This window comes from Vigna unguiculata, chromosome 3 (assembly GCF_004118075.2).
Source record: "Vigna unguiculata cultivar IT97K-499-35 chromosome 3, ASM411807v1, whole genome shotgun sequence".
NCBI classification, from domain to species: domain Eukaryota; kingdom Viridiplantae; phylum Streptophyta; class Magnoliopsida; order Fabales; family Fabaceae; genus Vigna; species Vigna unguiculata.
The window spans coordinates 2040081-2062949 of record NC_040281.1 but is presented as its reverse complement, the minus strand read 5'-3'; the positions used below and the strand labels follow the sequence as shown (position 1 = coordinate 2062949).

At 28.6% G+C, this 22869-nt stretch overlaps 3 protein-coding genes across 3 annotated transcripts; 1 reads left to right on the top strand and 2 right to left on the bottom strand.

The window, feature by feature from the left end:
- Window positions 1-18: 18 nt before the first annotated feature.
- LOC114177163 (AP-4 complex subunit sigma-like) lies at window positions 19-1783 on the bottom strand. Its single transcript, XM_028062418.1, has 4 exons — window positions 1615-1783; window positions 1125-1211; window positions 872-940; window positions 19-747 (listed from the first exon to the last, which is right to left on the bottom strand). Exons 1-4 carry the CDS (start codon window positions 1753-1755, stop codon window positions 613-615), a joined length of 432 nt encoding a protein of 143 aa, XP_027918219.1. The 5' UTR covers window positions 1756-1783; the 3' UTR covers window positions 19-612.
- A 1547-nt stretch (window positions 1784-3330) lies between these two features.
- LOC114177095 (ATP-dependent 6-phosphofructokinase 3-like) lies at window positions 3331-6970 on the bottom strand. The gene is made up of 13 exons (XM_028062331.1): window positions 6595-6970; window positions 6390-6436; window positions 6217-6256; window positions 5664-5726; window positions 5449-5586; window positions 5104-5262; window positions 4967-5020; window positions 4800-4868; window positions 4572-4701; window positions 4207-4472; window positions 4074-4122; window positions 3805-3959; window positions 3331-3724 (listed from the first exon to the last, which is right to left on the bottom strand). Exons 1-13 carry the CDS (start codon window positions 6694-6696, stop codon window positions 3572-3574), a joined length of 1425 nt encoding a protein of 474 aa, XP_027918132.1. The 5' UTR covers window positions 6697-6970; the 3' UTR covers window positions 3331-3571.
- Window positions 6971-11938: 4968 nt separating this feature from the next.
- On the top strand, window positions 11939-17570 carry LOC114179447 (mitochondrial-processing peptidase subunit alpha-like). The gene is made up of 13 exons (XM_028065791.1): window positions 11939-12162; window positions 12547-12801; window positions 12909-13205; window positions 13957-14124; window positions 14246-14413; window positions 14500-14580; window positions 14749-14815; window positions 15026-15123; window positions 15708-15780; window positions 16371-16441; window positions 16561-16610; window positions 17050-17162; window positions 17273-17570. The coding sequence occupies exons 1-13, from the start codon at window positions 12124-12126 to the stop codon at window positions 17323-17325; spliced, it is 1533 nt and encodes a 510-aa protein (XP_027921592.1). The 5' UTR covers window positions 11939-12123; the 3' UTR covers window positions 17326-17570.
- The last annotated feature ends 5299 nt before the right edge of the window (window positions 17571-22869 follow it).

Below are 22869 nucleotides of genomic sequence, written 5' to 3'. Positions count from 1 at the left end.
ACATCCATCCACATCGAAGACGTTTTTCTAAGATAAGATTTATCATGTTTCTTGATTTTTAATAAATTTTGATATTACACATGCACATTGTTATGATAAAATTACATGAACAGATTGTAAAAAGAAGTCTGGGTGCTTTAGACGTCACATAGAGATGTATAGTAATTGAGGCAAACCAATTACTTGGAAAAAAATTTGTTCGAAGTTGATTTATTTATTGAAACGAATAAAAATTCCAGCTTGAATTTATCTTGTATAAGGATATGAAGCTTAAACTGTAAAGACAATCTTAGGCATTACTAGAGATAGACAAGTAACATGAAAACAATTCCATCCGACTTTCGGTTAGCAAGTAAGCAACTTCTGAATTTCAGAGTATTGATTACACCAAGTATCATTCAAGTCTTTTTACTCTTTCAGAACATGATCAATAGTCAATTCATTACAATCAAGGAGGGAGAAAACTAAAATGAAAAAAAAAAACTTTGCTGTTTTTATAGATAAAGAAATTTGGAGATTTACTATTGTAATTCACTTTATTGTACGCTTAAAATAATTGCAAAAGAACGAATATTAATATAAAAATTACCAGGAGTGCTTCTTTTGTTTCTCTTATGAATTTTTATCCAGCAGTTGAATTGGACTCAGGATACTTGTTTTGTTTGTCTCCACAACGCAGCCATTCATGACCATTTCCTCCAACATAAAATGAACCTTTTCTAAATGAAACATAATATCTAGCTCACACTGCAGATTTAAGTGCAGACAAGAAATGTGGAAACTAAGATCAGGAAATGGAAGGAAGAAAATACATATGGAAAGTGTGGCAGGGAGTGAAAAAACGTAAATCTCCAATCCCAGTGGTACTTACCACATTGCCAAAGTGTCGATCCATTGTTTCGACCAAAAGATGTATAAACTCCAAAATTGCAAGCTCGTTCTGCAAAAATCATTCACAGAAGGTACAATGTAGAAGCAGGTTTTCAGATGATATCATATTGATGTACCAAAATTGTTATACGTTGTAACTTTGTCGAAGCCACGAGCACTCGTAAGAAAGCACTTCTTTAAACCTTGTTTAAATCAATTCAGAAAGGAAAATACTATTCTATAATTTGATTTACCTCTTCATTATCGACTCCAACCAGGAAAAACAAAGATGCATAGCGTCTATACACAATTTTATAGTTGCGATGCTCAACAAATGAACACTGTCCATAACGAAAATGCATCCATCAGCTACAACAACTATGTAATTCAATTATGTACATGAAAAATGTAAGAAAGTAAAAGTACAGTCATAGTGACAGTAACACATAATAACCCATAAACCTAAATATAATTGTAACTATTTCTCAATATAAAATCTTTATATTAATAAATCAAAAAAAGTAAGCTAAACCACCATTGAATGTAACTAATCAGAATAAATAATACATACATACAGTATTGCAAACATGATTTGTTGTTAATTGACATCCATTACATTGGCAATCGAAGCAATTGAATCCTAAAAACTAAGAAAATTGTAACAGGAATTGTCATTTTGTTAAATTACATGTGATCTTAAAATGCATGAAAACGCAGAAAAGAGAGAAGGAAAGAAGAAGGTACCTGGTAATCACTACGGGCGAGGCATTTCCGAACAATTTCGCCTTCAAGTGCTCGCCTTTCTTCGAGAGTGAGGTACTCATAATACTGTGCAAGACGAGTCTGTCCTTGCTTGTTCACCATTAACACGAATCTGATTCCCATTCCAACGATCCTTCACAAACGCACTCACCTAATGCATTAATCTTTCTCTTTTTTCTTCTCACAAAATATTAATCTATTGGAGAAATTTAATCGACAAACTAATTTCATTTTCGAGGATTTTCTATTTTTGCAATTTTTATTTTAATATAAAAGTTTTATGATTTTCACATTCTCATCACTATTTTATTTAGTTGTTTGTATAAATATATATTTCTGATATAAAAAAATTAAAATTTATTTATTCTCGTAAACTTATTCAAAAACTTGAATTTTGATTTTTATGTCATATAAAACTATATATTAATCTTATGACTCACTATATCTGAAGCTACTCAATGAAAGTTACTCTATAAAAATTCACATGTAATATTTTATAAAAACTATTGAATCTTCTACTTCAAATGCTATATCAATAGTGGGTAAAGAAACTTAACAACTAATAGATAATTTATTTTCCTTAATCAAAATCTTGAGTTATAATTGCAGATATAATAAAAGCTTTTCAGAATTAGCTTGACATTTATACTTCAAATAGGAATATTTCTAAAGAAACATCGTAACTAAATTGAAGAAAGTTGACTTTTTTTTTTCAACACATTATGATGAAGAAAAAATAAATAAAGAATTAATAAATTATAGGAGTTAGTTTGAATCTATGCAACGAAACAATTGTTTTAATGTTAAGAATTCGGTCAACTAACGTAAAATCGAACTTTGACTCGGTTAAACGTGGCATGTTGAAGTTACCACTTGTCTAATTGAGGAATATAAATCCTCTTAATAAGCCTATTTTCTCTACCTTGACTACAACAGCATCCTTCTTAAACTATCAATCTTCGACTTTTGTAGCAAAGACAAAGGTAATGTAAACAAAACTCAATCTTGAAAGTCACGATGATGATGATGATGATTCTAGTTGAACTATGACATGCATTCATTCAATTCTTGTGGAAATTGATTTTGGTAATTTACTTGACAAAGGGGTTCAATACTTGTTATCAGTTTACACGGTTTCTAATATCTGCTTTTAATCTCTCATAATTAAAAGTGATTATTTTCATCTGCTAATTTAGAAATAAACTACTTTTAGTCCACATCGGCGACCTAAACAATTACAAAACAAAGACCATTGAGTTATTTTTCCAAAGTGAATAAAAAAATATTAAACCTTCTAAGTTTCTCTTTTCAACCCGTTTACCCAATACTACCAGTGGATAGATTCACCGCATCTTCAACGGTTCAACGTTCAAGCATTCAACGCACGCGTATATGAACTATTGTGAAAATAATTAACCACCACATTGTTCGTTGAGACTAAGGATATAAATTCAATCATATAAAGTTCGTTGAAATTTCTACACAAATGCCAAGAAAATAAAATAAATCCAATAAATTGGTGTGATGATTTGACATTTTGCACTCATTAGCTCAAGAAATAATTCGTGTAATGGGTAATTTGTATTCGATTTTAATTATATGTGGAAAGTAATCAAGTTAACTGTAATTAGAGTACCGCGAGCTAATTTTAAACGAGTTTTTAAGTAACCTAATTAGATACATGATAAGAAGAAGAAAGAGATAATGAAATATATACTAATTACAATGCATAATAAAAGAATAATACAATGAATATATTCAAGGTTTCTTCCAGGGCCATCTTTTGGACATGGAAGAGGAAAAAGAAAACTGAAATATGTACTACTACTTACAATGCAGGATATGAAACATGAAACGAATATAGTAACATGATGTACATAGCAGGTGAAAAATGTTGTTGACTTCTTTCTGAGTCAAATGGTTATTTGAACGAATGCTCTTACTGCTGCTGCTGCTCCCCGTTTGGTTCATCTCCCGTCTTTTCTTCAGCGTTATTCTTGGAAACCGTAAAGCTGGGTTGATTTGTTGAAGACAAAACCCTTGCCCACATTCTATCAGTTATCACTACTTTGTTCTGGCCCTCGATGATTCTCTGCATTTGCAACTTAATTCTCCTTAGCATAACTTCAAAACTTCATTATGTTTTAACAAATTAATCATATCTAAACTCACATAAAAGGGTATGTACGTTTGCCTTCCATTCACAAGCCCACTGGTAAAGCCAGTGTAACCGGCCATGGCTCCATGAACAGCACTTTGAGCAAGAAGAGTGCAGTACACGTTGTCAGAAGCATTGCTTGGAACAGCTCGGATCATATACGTTGGATCTGCCACACAGTAAAACATTGTGCAATGTTTGGTTTTATTTCCTCCTTTTAGTATCCATACATAAATATTCTTGCACAAACATGTTTAGCTATTTAGTTTTTATGTTCGCAAACCTATATATTTCAGATTTATGTGCATTGTCTTCAGCCTGGAAAAATGTTCCTGCAAGATCAAAGATTCAACATGCTTAACATAACGCAGTCAATAGTCACATTTGAGACATCCAGCGTACAGAACAATCGACACCTTTATCTTTTGGGATATCCATAGCCCGACATCTTGGAGAAGTTTGTTGCCGGAAGCATCCTGCTTCTGCATGGATTGCATGCTCTCAGAAACAAGTTCCTGTCCTGCACCTTCAGCAATCACAATAACCATGTGGCCATTTTCTTTCAGTCTTTTCTCTACATACTCAAAAAGTCCACCTGGACCTTCAAGGTGAAAGGGTGACTCTGGAATCAAGCAACAGTCCACATCCCTACTGGCCAGAGTAGCATACATTGCAATAAACCCTGCACCATGAATCCACAATAAAGCATACATAATTACAACATCAAGAAAAGAACTTAACATGGTATGTTATATCCTGTGTCATTCTACAAGACTCTTACCGCTATACCGGCCCATCAGTTTCACAACACCAATGCCATTTTCACCACTTTCAGCCTCAACATGTGCTGCATTTATAGCACGTTGAGCCTCCTCAACAGCTGTGTCAAAGCCGAAGGACCTATCAATAACCTATTGAGCAAGAGACAACATAAAACCGCATTACAAGTTAATGATGCTAATGGATTCTGAGCAATAACTGCAAGAGTTGTATCCACCAAGAGATGTACCGGGATGTCATTATCTATGGTTTTCGGGATTCCTACTACTGCAACTTTGAGATGTCGCCTTCTAATTTCCTGCGCGGGCGTTGTTAATAAATTGCTCAGAATGTCAAATGTCAAATATCAACATTCAATAGTGTAATATCCTCATCATTCAAGTTGTATATATATACCTCAAAAATCCTGTCTGCACCCCTCTGAGTACCATCTCCTCCAATTATGTAAACCTGAAATTGCTCGAGATATTAGACTGATATTACTACATTCAAAGTGAAGTTACATGTTGTAATAGAGAGAATGAGGCACATACCTGATTAATTCCCCGATCTTGAATACTGTCAACTATCTTAGTGGTGTCATGTCCACCTCTTGATGAACCAAGGATAGTTCCCCCACGCTTGTGTATGTCATTCACGTTTTTAGGAGTTAGAGCTATAGTATTGTGAGCATAGAAACCCTTGTATCCTCCCTTCAAATCACAGTATCTTTCAGTTAACGAGACTAATACAAATCAAACGATTAGAATTATTGTAAATTTGTTCTATCAGAATTCAGAAGTGCGTTTGAATTTTGCATTCGTTGCCTTTCTAATCAACAGAAGAAAATGAGTTTGTATGAGAAATCATTAAAACCATTAGTAATAGGGTCCACTTACATTGATTCCCAAAATTTTCTTGACACCATACATGTGATACAGTGCACATACTAGTTCCCTAATCACGGTGTTTAGGCCAGGACATAGACCACCACATGTCACAATTGCAGCCTGAACATCATCTGCGTCGAAATACACCTGGATATCCACCATCATACGGTCATAAATACAAAAATGGTACCTCCAAAGATAAAGCCACACACACCAAAACATACATTTTGACGAGGTCCTGCACGCCGAAAATGTACCCCTCTTGGACTATCTTTATTAGCAATTATCTGTGATGAACATACACAGAAAAATGCATAAAGTAATGCAATAGTGGTTAAATTGTAACAAGCAACTCGTACCAGAACCTATCCGAAACTCTCGTGTTCCAATTCAATTTAAACCAGTCCAACCGTCATCCCATGATGTCCATTACTAGCTTGGAGAAAACGTGAATTAGTGATGACATGCGTTTTATACTCTTTCACAAGGTGGTTGCTCTTTTTTTTTTTTTTTTTCCTTTCAATAACTAAGATCCGATGACGTTTCGTATTCGGAGAAATCGTGAATTATCGAGATATACGAGTACGACATAGTTTAATTTATTATTATTATTGCAAGAATCCCGAGACAATGTAAATTCAGATTTCAATAACACGTATTATGTTCAAATCAGAGCCCCTTTGGTTAATGCATGATAAAATAATCCAAAAAAGTCCTTCAGAGAGAAGGAAAATTCACCGGAAAAAACAATATATAAATAACATAATAAAATCTAACCTTCTGCGGAACACTATCATCGACGTGAACGAAATACTGTCTGAGGAGTGGCAAGTAAATTAAAATGGTGAGACAAAAAATAAGCCTAAACAAGCATAATTAAAAGAAAAAAGCAAAAGAATAAGTAGAAGAAAGAAGAGATAAACGCATATTTCCATAGATATGAAACTTACTTGACAACTGAGTAAGCAGGATTGATCTGCAAAGGATTAGTATATGTCTGCGAGAGAGTTACACAAAAATGATACATTAATTGAGTAATTAAGTAGAAAAAGTTACAGAGAGATGAAGAGAAAGAGAAAAAGACTATGCGGTGGAGAAGAAGCAGTTTTTGAGAGGGCGTATGAGAAAGGTAAAAAGTGGAGAACGACGACGTACTGGAATGTCAGGGATGTAATCAGCCAAATGTGGAACATCTTCGAGGACATAACCTGCGGTGCCTCTAACGATCTTAGGCTTTGAATTGGGCGAGGAACCCATGATGTTGTTGTTGTAACGTGAGAGTGTCGAAAAGAGGTTGTGGTATTGTGATTGAGGAAAGAAAAATGAAGCGTGGAATTAAGGTGTAACGAGTGGAACAGAGAAAGGTGTTGTTGTTTATTTATAGTAGAGGGTGTGGAAGGAACGAGTGATGATAATGAAACAGAAATACAAAAAATAAGGAATGAATATAGAGAGTGGCTTGCAAAAGGGGTAACCCGAAAGTTAGGGTAGGTTTTGGTTTAGCAAGTTGTGATTTCACGGTTGAAAAGGAAAAAGAGAAAATCAGAGTGAAACAGGTGGCACCAGATGCTTTCCAAAGTCTACGCTTTGACGCAGAGATGGAAATAGGAGAGTCCACCACCATCATCTTTCGGACAAGTTGCCACCAACCCTTCCTGTTTATTCAACTAAATTGCACACACTAACTTTTCCTCACAATGCCTCTCAAATAAACTTCATTACACTAACTTATTTTATATAGATTCTCTTTGAGTTCTAATTTATTTTATAGAGAGACATGTTTCATTTAAATTAAATTAAATATTATTATAAAATATGTTTAAAATGTTAAATAAATTTAATAAAATTTGATTAAAAAAATTAAATTTACGTATTTTAAAAAATTAAAAACTAAATTTATTTAAAATTTTGAAATAAATTAATTTTAAAATTTACTAAAAATTAAGAGACAAAAAATATATTTAATGCTTCGTGATCTTACATTTTTACATCCTTTTCTATTGCAGAAATGAAAAAAATGCTTCTATGATATACTTTTTAAATGAAATGATTAGAAATAATTAATGTAAAAATAGAAATTAGAATTAAGTAAAATTTTACGGAATTTAGAGAGATTTCAATCTAACTAGTCTACTACTATACAGGACGGACTAGATCCTGAACCAATTTTTTTTTTTTTCATTTTCCCGCCGGTTTCTTTGCGGGGTTTTCTAAATTTAATCTAATAGTATAAAAATAGAAAGTTTAGAAAGGAAATATATTTAATTGATTAATTTTTAAGTTTACCAAATCTTTTAAAAATATAATAGTATATATAAATACTACTAAAATTATATTTAATGCATTTGTTATTATAAAGTTTAAAAATATTATAAATTATTTTTAAAATTCGAAAATATTTTGACTTGAAGAATTATATTTAAAAAATGTATAAAATATAATAATTATTAATAATTTATGATTATTTTCAAATTATATTAACGTGAAATTAATAAAAATATTTAAAGAATTAAATGTCATAATTTATAAATATTAGTATGTAATTCAAACTTACTAATATCATTAGAAATGTTATAAAGTATATCGTGAATAATAATATAAATTAATATTTATTTTAATATACATGTAAAACAACAAGATTTTTTTTCTCTTTAACAGTGGTAAGGGCAGGTGGGTTCAACTAAATCCCTGTATGAAAATTTTTTGTCACATTTTCATTGTTGTCTTTTCTAAATAATAATCTCTTGTCTCGTCTTCATCATATCGAGTATGGAATAGTAAATATATTTGTATCCATTTTCTTACTTTTTTTTTATATTAATAACCCTTATAATACATTATGTAAATAAAATGACTCAAAGAGAAAATAAAATAAAATAACAATAATTAGAATTTATAATTAAATTTATGATGAATGTTGATAAAAATATTTATGACAATTAATTATTATATTATAGTAAATGAGATATTTTTAATTAAAATTACACGTATGAAAAAGAGTTAGAAAAAAAAAATATTAAATCTACCCTAAAGATAAAAGGTGATGTGTATGCATACAAAATTATAACTTCAAGAAAGTTTTGTAGAATACCTTTGCATTGATTGAATGAAATGCATGTTGAAATAAAAAGTCTCTTTTATTTTAAGTTTGAAAGTTTGTAGTTTAGATAGTCGTAATAGTATTAAAGAATAGATTGAATGAAAGAGAATGTAATATGTGCTTTTAACTATCCTTTTGAGTTAAAAGAATTAGAACATGCATGAGATTATAGCATAGGTGAGATATTTTAGCATATTGTCGAAAGTTATTAATAGGTTGTTGGTATGATTTAACAACATTTTGAATTGTTGCATAAAAACTTTGTTTTTTTTTTTTTTATCTTGAGCCATAAAGTCTTTTTAAAAAAATTAAAATAGTTAATCACTCGGGATTTCAATATAAAAATATGTGCAGGAGTTTTTGTTTTGAAGTCTTGCTGGTCTATAACATGCGTTCAAAAATGGTGTGGGCCTGTGTATGTATACATATTTAAAATTCAATACTGTATATAATGAAAAATAATTATTTTATTATTAAATTTGTTGGTGTTATTTTCTAAATTATTTTTTATTTTTTATTTTTTTCTTTTCAATATTTTAAAATTATTTAAAAAAATATCATCTCATAAAAGAAAGTTGTGAAAATTTAATGAATGTCCATCTGTAATATAAGAAGTGCTGAAAAGTTTTCAAAATGGCTCATCAAATTACTTTTTCATTACTCGAACGTTGTGCATGATTTCAATTTCAAAGAATATTAAACAGTTTAGAGAATATTCCAAAATTGTTGACTCCTATAATCTGCCTCTTGCTTCTCAATGATAGCCAATAGAACAATTATTTAATAGATTTTTTTACATAAAATAAAAATAAGAATATTTATATACAAAATCCCAGAAATCTTTCACAATTTTTGGAGTACATTTGTTAAGTGTAATAAAAAAAATTGTTTGAATCAGTCAAAAGAAATTATACTGAATTAGTGCAGTCTAAGAAAATGTGGATAGGGGAGGCACCGTTCTTTTAAGATTCATTATTACCTTTTAATTTAATTTCTTTGCATGGACCAGACTATAAGCCTTCTTTGACAAAGAAAAGAAAAAAAGGAAATATATAAGTAGGAAAAGAACAAAATATACAAGAACCTATCATAAGAATATAGCTTAATTGGTTTAAGAAAAATGAAAAGAACAGTAAAAAAAAAGTTAAGTATATTTTTGTCCCTTAATGTGAATTTTGGAATTAGTTTATTTAAAAATTTTGGACCAATTTAGTCATTTATCTTTCAAAATACATGGATTTAATTTTTTAATTAAATTGTGTTAAGTTTATTTTGATATTTCAAACGTGTTTATAATAGTATTTGACTTAACATTGAAGCAAAAATGTGTCAAATTTTATAAATAACTCAAATACGATACTGAAACGCATACGAAACATCAAATAAATCTAACAAAATTTGATTAAAATGACTAAATTCACATATTTCAAAGGATGAATGACTAAATTGATCAAAAATTTCGAAATTGACTAATTTCAAAATTTACTAAAAAATTAAGGAACAAAAGCATATTTAACCCAAAACAAAATTATAAAGTTTGATTTCAAAGACAACCAATTAAATGTTTCGTAAAAGTTCCTATGTCTTTATATACAGTATTAAAAAAAAATATACTCGTAAATTGAGATAAGTTGGATTATATATAAAAAGAAATTTAATAATTAGACATTCTAAGTTTGTGTTTAAAATTTAGATTATTAAAATGGAAAAGTTGAACAATTATATTAAAAAATTATAGATTTATTGTTTTAAATTTTAGATTAGAATTGTGTCAGTCTTATATAATTTGATTTGTGTTTTATTGTTAAATGTTTTTGTTATCATCTAAAATTCATAAACAACAATGACAAGAAGTTGTAGGAGGAGAGAAGAAATCATGAAAAAAAAAATGTATAAAATGATCTTTTATTAACAAAGACCTTCTTCCACTTTCATTGTTAACGTTTATGGTAACTTCACATCCGGAAAGGAAAGAAATGATGAAAAAAATTCTAAAAATATAAAAATGATCTCAGATTAACAAACCTTTCGACTTCATTATTAGTGTTTGAAAAACACCGAAACAAAATAACGTCTTAAAGAAACTTTATTGATCAACTCACTGATTTGATTTATAAAGTAAAAACTTAGATAAAACTAAGTAAAAGAAGAAAACTTATTCTTAACGGAAACAAATAAAAGAGCAATAAAAAGACAAGCGTCAGAAAAAATCGTACTACCGATAAATTTTAATAATTAAAATTTGTTAAGGAGTATAATAATCAATTTAGATATTAATTTATAAAATATTTTTTTTAATAAAATAATTATTATTATAAATTAAAAATTATAATTTATTATTAATTAATTAGAAAAAAAAATTAGAAATTAATATAGCGACCAATTATAATCTTTTATTTATAATAATAACTATTTTAGTAATTAATAATTTTTTTATTTCGTAAATTGATATCTAAATTAATTACTACGGTGATTTTTATTTTTAAATATTTGACATCAAAAATATAAAAATATATTTTTTAATATTGAATATTTGATAATATTATATTTATTTTAATGTAATTTTTATATTTTTTTATAAAAATAATTAGCTGATACTGAATAAATAAATAAAAATGTATAAATATAAATACGAGAATATATCTGTTAGTCGTAAAATGAAGATTAAAATTAATTTTTATAAGTATGAGATAATAAAACTCATCTCATTTTATACCGTCCCTTGATATTTATATATTACATGACTTTTCTCTTTCTTTTACAATCTCAATATTTTATAGAACGATATAATTATATAATTGAGGAATCTTGTAATAAATATATTCTTTATCTATATAGTTTTATTGATTAACATCATATATGCTCTCAATCAGTAGAAAAGTCTTACTAATGGAGTGTTACACTTGTTACTTGTTACTATTAAAATAAAAGTAATTAATTTTTATAATATTATTATAAAAAAATGTTTATTACGCATGTATTTTTTATTATGAATAATTATTTAAGTTTAGAAAAGGTAAAATTGAAAAAAAAATTACATGAGAAAATTCTCTTTATTAATTAAAATAAAAAAATACATAATTTTTATAATTTTATTATAGATAATCTATTTACTACGTAGAAAAGTTATTGTTATTACAAGTAAAATAGTTATTGAAAAGTTAAAATTAAAAAACCATTCTGTACATCAAAAGGGTCGATCCCTTTTATTAATGGTATAACTTATAAAAAATATAATAATAATTTTCTAGTAATTGTTTTTTTTCCTTTGTATTTTTATGATTAAAACTATATCTAATGTTTTTATAAATAAAATATTTGTTTTCATATTAAATTTGTACATTTACTGATATAATTATGCTTAAGAATGATCTCTGAAGTAATGGTTGTGTTGTGTTTAAAGACAACCTCTGTAACATAGTGATCATGTTATGGGCTTGCTTCTGGCTACGGCCCATTGTTCAAAAGCGTATAGCAGATACCGGAACCATCATCTTCGAAACCTCGATCAAGTTGTTTCTCTTCTCTAACACTAAAGCCTTACAGAATCAACTAATCAGGTGGTTTTGAATTGTCGATCAGTCATGTACAGGAACGTTGCTTCACGCCTCAGGACCATTAGGGTTCGTATCTTTCATCTCCTTCCCTTTCAAATGTTACCTGTTATAATTATGCCCTAGATCTCACCCTTACTTGCACTTACTTTAAATTACGAACTAAATCGAAGCTCATATTTTTTATTCCATTGACTAGTCCCTCAATTGTAGTTCTTTGTTCAATAACTACTGAATTAGGATTTAAATTCACTTGTCCATGTGTGCGGAATTCCTGTTAATTGCTTTGGCTCGTGGCGAAAAATCTTGAACAATTTATATTCTTCTCACAGCATTTTCCTATGATTCGTTTGTCTTTTGGTTAAACTTTATTCACTTGGTTTATTGTGCCTGAAAGTTTTAGGTTATGAGCTTGGTTTGAAGTGATCGTCTGATAGTTTTGATTTTTGATAGGCCCGTTCATGCAGCAGGTTGCCTGTGAGATTTGCAAGTTCAAGTTCAAGTTCTGTTGCAACCAAACAATCCTCTTCTGGTTTGGGTGGTTTGTTTGGATGGCTCACGGGCGACCGATCCAGTTCTGCTACACCTCTTGATTTTCCGCTTCCAGGTGTTATACTTTCTCCTCCATTGCCGGATTATGTTGCACCGGGTAAAACTATTATTACTACACTCCCAAATGGAGTCAAAGTGGCCTCTGAAACATCCTCGGTATGAATGATTATTTTATATCGTTTAACATGTATATCTATCCATCTACACGCACATGTAAGATGTCTAAACTTTAAATAAATTGATCTCAATTCTTTGTTCCTCAGACTCCTACGGCATCAATAGGTTTATACGTAGACTGTGGTTCAATATATGAGAGTCCAATAAGTTTAGGGGCTACACATTTGCTCGAACGAATGGCTTTCAAGACCACTAGAAACCGTAGTCACTTTCGTGTGGTTCGAGAAGTAGAGGCAATTGGTGGCAATGTGCAGGCCTCAGCTTCTAGAGAACAGATGGGTTACACTTTTGATGCTTTGAAGACATATGTTCCTGAAATGGTGGAACTTCTTGTTGATTGTGTGAGGAATCCTGCATTTCTTGATTGGGAGGTTAACGAGCAGGTACTTTCTACATTGTTGTTTATACTTTCTGGATTTCTTCCAATATATTTAGACAGGAAATTTGAAAAGTGGCTACCTAATAATTTGAAACATGTGTAATAATTTATACACTCTAGTAAGCGCTAAGCAGATGTTTACTCATAAATTACGATGGACATAATGATAAAACTGGAGAAAGAACGTGAAAGGAAAATTGTGTTAATAAAATAGTTGTAAATGGAGAACCAGGCCCTGTCTCCCCTTACACGTGTTGTGTTGGCTTAATCTAATTGTCAAACTACATATTTATTGTCATACTAGTTCACATAACCCAGTCACTGCTCTATGGTTTAAATGGGGTAAATTGTTGATCTTCTGAAAACTTAATCTTGCATAATTGTGCCACTGCAGCTTGAGCTTGTGCTACAGAGACTTAAAAATATCTGTATGGTTAGATATACACTTTGTAAATAATATATCGTATGCTTAGAAAAAAAGACTTAAACTCAATGAGACAGTTAGAAGGTTGATAACTATTTTCTTGTGTAGTCATAAAACTTTGTATTCACATAATATATTAACCTTTTAAATTCAGTGAGACTGTCAGAAGATTGATAAGTCAGTTTAGTTGAACCGCGTATTCTATATTCTATAGTAAATACATTACTAAGTCAGTCGATAATAGTTATCAGACTTTCTTTTATCTGTTAGCTATTAAGGCTTACATTACATGTCTAATGGCCTCTTAAAAAAATTTCCTTATTAATTGCAGCTTCTCAAAGTAAAGGCCGAGATTGGTGAAGCTTCCAAAAATCCTCAAGACTTGCTTTTGGAAGCAATTCATTCCGCTGGTTTTTCTGGCGCCTTGGCAAATCCTCTTTTAGCTTCAGAATCAGCCATAAATAGACTGAATGGTACAATTCTGGAGGAGTTTGTTGCTGTAAGTCTTCAAAAATAATCTTTAAATATTATTGACTAAATTTTCAGAATTTGTAGATTCTTTTTATAAGTTGTTCTTTCTTTATCTTTCTTACAAGACTTAAACTTTTATGAAATATCAGGAGAATTATACAGCACCTCGCATAGTACTTGCTGCTTCTGGTGTTGAACATGAGGAATTGTTATCCGTTGCAGAGCCTCTCCTGTCAGATTTACCTAGTGTCCCACGTCCAGGGGAGCCAAGATCAGTATATACTGGTGGTGATTATCGATGTCAAAGTGAAACAGGGGTATGCAATTGAAAAAAATATAGCTTCTGTTCACACTCCGGGTTTTAAATTTTGTGCTGAAAGTCTTACGTTCCTTGAATGAGCAGAGGACCCATTTTGCTCTAGCATTTGAACTTCCTGGCGGCTGGCATAAGTTGAAGGATGCTATGGTTTTGACTGTTCTTCAGGTTTTGATGATGTCATATATTTACTTGATTTTCTTAACTTGAAATTGTTTTCCTTACTTTAAGGTGGCTAAAAATATTTCTGCTGGTCTCTTTAAGTATGCTTATTATTTTTAGTAATATTTTTGTTATTTAAATTTGTATTTAACTGACTATGTCATTTTACTATAGATGTTACTGGGAGGTGGTGGGTCATTCTCAGCTGGTGGTCCTGGTAAAGGGATGTATTCACGGCTATGTAAGTCATCTTGAAATATTCAATCTGTTCTTCGTTTGTGTTTGAAACTATGAACAAAGAATGATAATCAATGTTTGATGTATAGTTTTTGTGCTCACTTTCTTTATTGGCACAATTGTTCTGCAACTAAGCACATACGTGCTCTTTCCCAAAAGCTGTGTTCTTTTCTTTTGATTATTACCTTAACATTCTTGGTTTTATGATATGCAGATCTCAATGTTCTGAACCAATATCCACAGTTTCATTCAATTTCAGCCTTCAACAATATTTATAATGACACTGGCATTTTTGGCATCCAAGTTACAACAGTAAGCCCCTTCAAATACTGTCCATTATGAAATCATGATTTTTTGGATATATTTAAAGACCTGTCCATTATGAAATAATGGTTTTTAGATATTTTTGAAGACCGAATGTTTATGCAAGTCAATTTTTATATGTCTAGTAATAGTAGTTTACGGTACCCAATTTACAACAGTAAGCCCCTTTGAATACTATCCATCCTTTATGAAATCATGTTTTTCTGGATATATTGAAATACCCGTCCATCATGAAATGATGAATTTTTGGATATATTGGAATGACGAATATTTATCTAAGTCAATTTTTATATGTAGTAATTAAGAGTGCTTTTTTTAAACCCTTGAAATGAAACTCTAGAACCAAAATTTCATGGTTTCTATATGTGTATGTAGATATAGTGTGGAATCTCTACAGTATAGTAATATAAATATCTATACGCACAGCTTATATTTACTGGCCCAAATGTTGGGAATCGTTGAGTTTATATATGTGCGTGAGCGTGTGATGGATGTGATCCATCTGATCTCTTCCTTGTTCTTATGGCTGCCTATGCCATCTACTACTCTGACTCCATTTGTCTTTGTGTCAGAGCTCAGATTTTGTATCAAAGGCCATTGATATAACTGCTAATGAGATTCTTGCTGTTGCTACTCATGGAAAAGGTTGGTTGTTATGCTTATAGCTAGTATTTGCTTCTTATTATCTACTTTATTTGAGCTCAGTTGTATTAGACGTATAATATAATAGAGAGAAAATAAATAGGAAACATAGAAAATAGAGAAATAAAGTGGAAATGGATAAAAATACAGGAAAAAGTGAAAATATATATTTTTTGTTTATATGAATCACAAACAAATGGCTTCTATTGGATGAATCATTTGGTTTAATTGAAAAACTAAAAAAATAAGTTGACCTTTCTTTGTTATCTGTGGTCAGTAGAAAAAGTGTAGGAACAAAAGTTTGAAAAATATTTTTGTACTAGTTAAAAAATTAGTTTGTTGTTTCATTATTTTTTTGTTCTTAATATAATTTTTTTCAATATTTTATATTACAATTATTTTTTTACGAAATTAAAGCTCAATAAAAGAAATAAACTCTTTCACCCGTCTCCTTTCCAGCCAATTTAAGGGGGAACCCATCTCCTTTCAACTCGACAGTATAGTTTCAATCCTATTCCCCTTTTTTCCATTTCTGTCATCTTTGTTTCTTCTGTATCAGTAGTTTTGTACTGATGCTTTTTCTCTATCTGTAGTTGAACAGGTACAACTGGATCGAGCCAAACAAGCTACCAAATCTGCAATTTTGATGAATTTGGAATCTAGAGTAAGTAAATGCACCTCAAATTAAAGTTTTATAATGAAACTACAATAGCAGAAGTTTTTTTTTTTTATGATTATGTTTTTTGTAATCGTCTAATCAGTTCTAAACCGAACATTTTGTAGATGGTTGTTTCAGAAGATATAGGAAGACAAGTTTTAACATATGGTGAGAGGTATGTATCATGAAGAGAAGTCTAAATTTGCTGCTAATTTAAGCTTAATAATTAGGTTAGTGATATTTCATTATACTTGTTTGTTTCCTCTTTTGAACTTCATATTCTTAGGATTTTAGTATCCGAGTCTATAGCAATTCAATTCATAGCTACATGTTTAAAGACACTTAGATTGACATGGTTGTGTCGAGCAACTCTTGGCCATTCCTAGAGTATTCTTAGATTGAAGATGTCGTCTTTGGTGTCAGTTTTGTTTATGGTGAACTGAATGTTATGCGTTGAATGTGGATTTTCGCCATATAGTTTTGAAATTTTGATCAAAAAGAATAAAAAAGAGGTAGCTATTAGTTTTTGTATTGAATGCCGCCATTCCTAACTAGCATTTGTATACTTGAAATGTTAGTGCCTTTAGTTAAAGGATGTCTTTATCCCTATTCAGGAAACCTGTGGAGGATTTTTTGAAGGCAGTGGACGAAGTAACCTTGAAGGATATTTCTTCAATTTCGCAAAAACTCATTTCTTCTCCTCTGACAATGGCATCATATGGAGATGGTATATTTATTTATTTTTTTAAATTCTTCTTGATTGTATATATTTCATTGTTTTTTGAAAGACGGTTCTTGATTTCTTTATATCTTACTGAATCTTCCCACTTCATGCAGTTCTGTACGTTCCGAGTTATGAATCAGTGAGCAGCAAGTTCCCTACCAAATGAGATTATTTCCATCCACCTCATTTAACTTTTCTTGTCATGCAAGAAGTCTTGTACTATTAAAAGGTGTAAAATTCTCCTAATTGTTGTTGTTGTAGTCAATAAATTAGTGAGGCAAAACTCATTGTTTATCGGTACATAAACATTGGCGTATGAGAATATTTTTTGGATTTAACTTACAACTGCTGGATTAGATTGGGTTAAATCCTTTCAAGAAACTAAATCATGAACTCGTCGTTTTGAATAAATTTAGATAGTACAAAATCTAGTATATTTTGACTTCTGTTACACTCGGATCATAATTGGATAGGTATTTGAAAGAAAAGGTTCACTCAGATAATAATATTAAATGGTTGTTTTGATGTTTTTTCTTGTAAGATATAAATAGTAAAGTCCGATTTTGTTTATTTTCATTTTGGTAGAAGTCTTTGTTTACTTTATAATTTTCTATTGCATTTCTTTCCCGAACTGAATTTCAATCTTAGCCAGGTTGCTGGATAAAAAAAGAATATCGTGAAACTATTTATGCTGTCTTCTTTAAAGTTCACCCAACTTGTTTTGATGATTATTACATGTTTTAGTTAACATCATTACCTAGAACCATAGAAAACAACCGCAAGTTGATAAATGCTTTATTCTTATCTAGGTGTGTTTCTAGAGAAATTTCAACCTTAAATCTAAACTAAAACCAAAAAGAACCGATTTTTTCTGCATATCTCATAAATTAACTTTCAACCGTATTTAACCACTTCCATTAAAGAAAATATTGATCAAGAAAAGGAGTAATTTTTATAAGAAACATTTGGGCAATATACATGTCATGTGAGATATTCAAAGAATTGTTCATATATATGTCATTGCTACAAGTTTATAAGACTATTCAACAGTTTCCTGCCAAACACGTCATATGTGTGTTGTTCTTCTTCCTGTTGTTGTACTTGTAACATGTTGCTGAGAATTTACCTTAGTTCCAGTTGGTCAAAACATATTTTGGTGAGTAAAAGAGAAGTAAGTTATCAAGTAGCAGATAATCTCTGCCATATTTCATGGGGTCATACCCACTCTTGTACCTTTATCCATTCTTTTGGAGACCCTAAAAGATGGTTATTAAAAAATAACGTTCTAATTTTTAAGAGTGCAATTTTAACAATATAAAATCATTTTACATTATTACTAAACCATAAATCACTATATAAATTAAATTTATTACTTTTTATAACAATTAATAATACTTATGTTTAAGTTTTTATGATAAAATTGTTATCTATGCATAGAGATATTGTCCATTTTAAAATATATATTCTATCACAGTTTTATTTTTAAAAGATGTTTCAAAAAAAAATATTTAAATACTCTTAAATATTGACTTGAAGTAAGACTATGACATGTGATAAAAACAACTTATGTTTATAATATTTTTTACAGTATCAAACTGTTTTGCACTGAGTACGTATGTGTGGATTATAGATCCAATCAAATAACTATCTCTAACATAAGTCTAGAACTATAGCGAAAGCTGACTTAGAATGTGGTAAAGTTGTGCTCCCTAATGAAGTTTCATAAGAAAATGTTTCACCCAACGAAGAATTACACTTTACAAGGAAAGTGGAAGAGATGTCTGTGTCAAAACAATCCATAATTGGATTAAATTATTTACAGATCCTCCTGTAAAGAAAAAAAACAGAAATGATAAGAATATTTCCTTTCCCATTGCCGACAGGGGCACTCACTAAACATATATTTTTAGACACACTATATGAAATGATATCATGTTGTTTCCTTGTCAAAATAATTGTCAGTTCTCAACAAATTTTAGATAAGGACTTCACCTCTTACCTTTTTATTTAAAGAAGGTAAATCAGTTACGTATCATTTTTATTTTTTAGAAAACTAGTTTGAAATCCATGGAGTAATTGATGTTTCTTTGTACTATTTTATCTATAATAATATATAAGAAATTTTCTTGTCCATAATTTATAATACCAGTTTTATCTTTAATTATTTTATATATAATTTAATTTTTAATCATTATTTTAAAAATTTCTTTTATTTAAATTATTATTTTAATTTTTTTACATATCTTACTTTTTTAATTTTACATTTAACAATTATTTTAAAAAATAATTATACATTTATTATTAATTTAAATTTAAATTTTTAAAAATTAAAAAATATGAAAACACTAGTGTTAATAAATATATTATATTAAAAATAATAATTATATATTATATTAAAGAATATTTAGAAAAAAATATTTTAAAATTATTATTAAATTTTGAATAGAATCAACATAAAAATTATTTATAAATTTAGAAAATTAATATATGTAAAAATTTGAAAAATAGATTATAAAACAGTTTAGAACGACACTTTTTTTTTAACGTTAATGATTATAAAACAGTTCAAAATATGCGGAACATGTAACATTAAAAAAAATGCATTGTTCCTTCCTGAACACTTAAAAAGTTGTTCTTAAAACTCAAAATAGACAACAATTTTTGTAGATACATTACAGTCAATAGTTTTAAAAAAATTCCAAAATCATACAATAATAGTATCTATTTATCAGTAACAACTTTCTAATAAAAATACTTCCAAATCATCTTCAGAAACATGTAACGAATAACTTGTTTAAAGTAATATCGGCAAACAATATATTCAGGATATTGTGGATCAAGATGATAGATGGACTGTATAGTTGAGTAAAAAGTTAATGAATAATTAATGATTTTTTTTTTTAAATTGGGTATTTGAGGACATGTCCATATCATTTTTTATTTTAAAATTACTATAACATTTTATATTTAATTTATTGAGTAATATAGAATATTTACACGAACTTTTCTTTTATGCTTAGTTATTTAACTTAATTTTAAAACACATTTAATTATTTTTACTATTTTTATAATTATTTAACATTTTTATAACTATAATCTTTTTTGTGATTGACCTAGGATAAAAGAAAATCCTTATTAGTATTTAATACTTAATTATATGATGTTTTATTTGTTGTAATTTTTATTTTTTATAAAATATTAATTAACGTGGGTATGAATAGAGACATGGGTATATTTATTCTCTAATGAAAATTATATCAGACAAAAAAATGTATAGTTCTAAAATATGAATGAATATTTAATTTCGGATAGAGATGACATGAATTTTCTACTTAAAAAATGGGATAAAGATGATATATTCTTTTTAGATAAGAATAAAAAGGATAATGGTTGAAGTTAATAACTCATGACATAAATTTTGTTCAATAATTTGTGTATATTTATATTTTTGTAAAGTATTTTTTATTATGAATTTGACGTGATCTTTATATAACTTTTTTAATAATTTTTATGTGATAAGAAATGATCGATAAATTTTAAAATGTTAGTAGTATAAATATTTAAAATAATGTTATTTGGAAGTTAATAATTCATGGTGTGTTTTTCTTATTTTTTTTAACTATGGATAAAAAAAATGATTACATAGTAATTTATCATCAGTCTTATAAGAAAATAATTTTAGAAGTGTTTATCACAAACAATAGAGAAAAAAAAACCATTCTTATAAAATTTAATAACCGCCAAAAGAATTACTATAAATATGTTTTACTATATGTTTTTATATGCAATAGATATGAACAAAAATTATCTGAAAATTTATTAAATACTGTAAAATAGAATAAATATATATAACTCTATTACATAATAGTTTTTTTAAACTTATATTAGTCATAACTATAAACCTTACATTTGAGTTAGAGTGATTTTTTTTTAAAGTCCATCAAATCATATGTCATTATAAATTTGTGGAAAAAACATATAAATCAATAAATTACAAAATGATAATTAGGATAACAATCTAAGTTAGTGAGAGGAGATAAAATCATCAAACTATTGAAAATGAAATCTATTAGTAATTACTTTCACTACTATACTAGGGTCAAGAATAATAATTAGAAGGAAATTTTTCTCTATACAATTATTAAGTATAATAATATGAAATGTTTAGTGAAACGTAAATATGACATAATAATTAACGATTATATTATTTCTGATAACACAAAACCTGAAATGTGTCTCCAACTTTGTATTCACTGCTTTGCTGTCTTGCAATCTTTTCTTATTTTTATTTACCTTCTAAATTATTACTTGTACTTATTTTATGAGCACCCTCATCCTCATGATGCAACTTTTTTTGTCTCCCATATTAGATTAATTAATTATCATAATAATAGCTCTATTGGTTGTTAAAATAATTACATGTTTAGACCAGAGAAAAACGAAGGATACTATATACATACCCATAATTAACAAGTGCAAGAATTGTTAAGTTCGAAAAAATATTCAGATATATAAGTGAAAAATTAATGAGGAATATACACATACACCTTGTAGTCATACAAGAAATATTCCTAAAGATGATGAATTATGCAGAAAAAGAAGAGTGTTTTGGAATATTTGAACATGTATAAAATCAAATCCTTACCAAAACTAGTATAACACTATTATATATAAATATTGGAATATTTTATTTATGCATTAATTGAAATGGCGAGCATGGTAAAGAACTCTGAAACATGTGGGCTCCATGACTTGGTTCGTCAGAAGTCAATTTAATTGTCTTGTTTTTTCTCCGTTTCGTTGTGTTAAATTTTGGCGGAGAAGAGGAAGGTACTTATGACCGTGAAATGTAACCACTGGAGACCAAATATTGTGATTATGTGAACTTTATTAGACAACCCCTGAATAAAAATAACAATAACTCTAAATTATTGGCTTCTCCCATAATGGTAAAAGACGGATATTTGCAAGTAAAATTTGATATTAAAAAAAATATTTTTAGGAGATATATACGAATAATGGATTAGGATATTTAATTACTTACTTATCGATGCAACGGATATGAATATTATTGGAATATTATTATCACGTAAATAATTAATAATTATTGGTAAAAAATTTTTACGTTTTTTTTTAATTCAAGTTATCAAAATAAAATTATTAATTAAAAAATATTAATCCGGAAATTTTGAAATTTGATTTTATTTATTTATATTTTTTATTTTAATTTATGAAATTGAAGTTATTTTATAAAATCTATATTTTGTTCCCATTCATTTAAATTTGTATACCAAATTTATTTGCATTAATATTTTATTACATAATTTGATTAAAATTGTACTTCAAAATTAATATATATTTTTATCTAAGTTTATAGTTAAAGGCTTGCTTTTTTAATAAATTTAATTAAAACTTTAAAAAATAAAATAAACAAATATTTGTCGATATCCATAAATATTAACGGTTATAAAAAGAATCTTAAATATTTATTTTCATAAATAATTGAGTAGTGAAATTTTTTAAATAAGCCAAATGACGAATAAACCCGACTGGTACCCAAACTAATACGTGTCGTCCTAACTTTTTTACTCTTATCCTTATCTTAAAAGTAAAAATATATTACCATCTATATCTTCATCTTATATGAAAATGAAATTTTTGTGTCATCTATATGTTACAAATTTTAATTAAATAACTTTTTCTAAAAAAA

Coding starts and splice junctions, on each gene's coding strand:
- LOC114179447 (XM_028065791.1), top strand. CDS start 12,124: ATGTACAGGAACGTTGCTTCACGCCTCAGGACCATTAGG. Junction 15,124..15,707: donor TTGGCATCCAAGTTACAACA/GTAAGCCCCTTC, acceptor TCTTTGTGTCAG/AGCTCAGATTTTGTATCAAA. Junction 15,781..16,370: donor TGTTGCTACTCATGGAAAAG/GTTGGTTGTTAT, acceptor CTCTATCTGTAG/TTGAACAGGTACAACTGGAT.
- LOC114177095 (XM_028062331.1), bottom strand. CDS start 6,696: ATGGGTTCCTCGCCCAATTCAAAGCCTAAGATCGTTAGAGGCACCGCA. Junction 5,263..5,448: donor AGAAAATTTTGGGAATCAAT/GTAAGTGGACCC, acceptor TGTGATTTGAAG/GGAGGATACAAGGGTTTCTA. Junction 4,702..4,799: donor CCATAGATAATGACATCCCG/GTACATCTCTTG, acceptor CTTGCTCAATAG/GTTATTGATAGGTCCTTCGG.
- LOC114177163 (XM_028062418.1), bottom strand. CDS start 1,755: ATGGGAATCAGATTCGTGTTAATGGTGAACAAGCAAGGACAGACTCGT. Junction 1,212..1,614: donor TCGCCCGTAGTGATTACCAG/GTACCTTCTTCT, acceptor CGTTATGGACAG/TGTTCATTTGTTGAGCATCG. Junction 941..1,124: donor TTGGAGTCGATAATGAAGAG/GTAAATCAAATT, acceptor TGATTTTTGCAG/AACGAGCTTGCAATTTTGGA.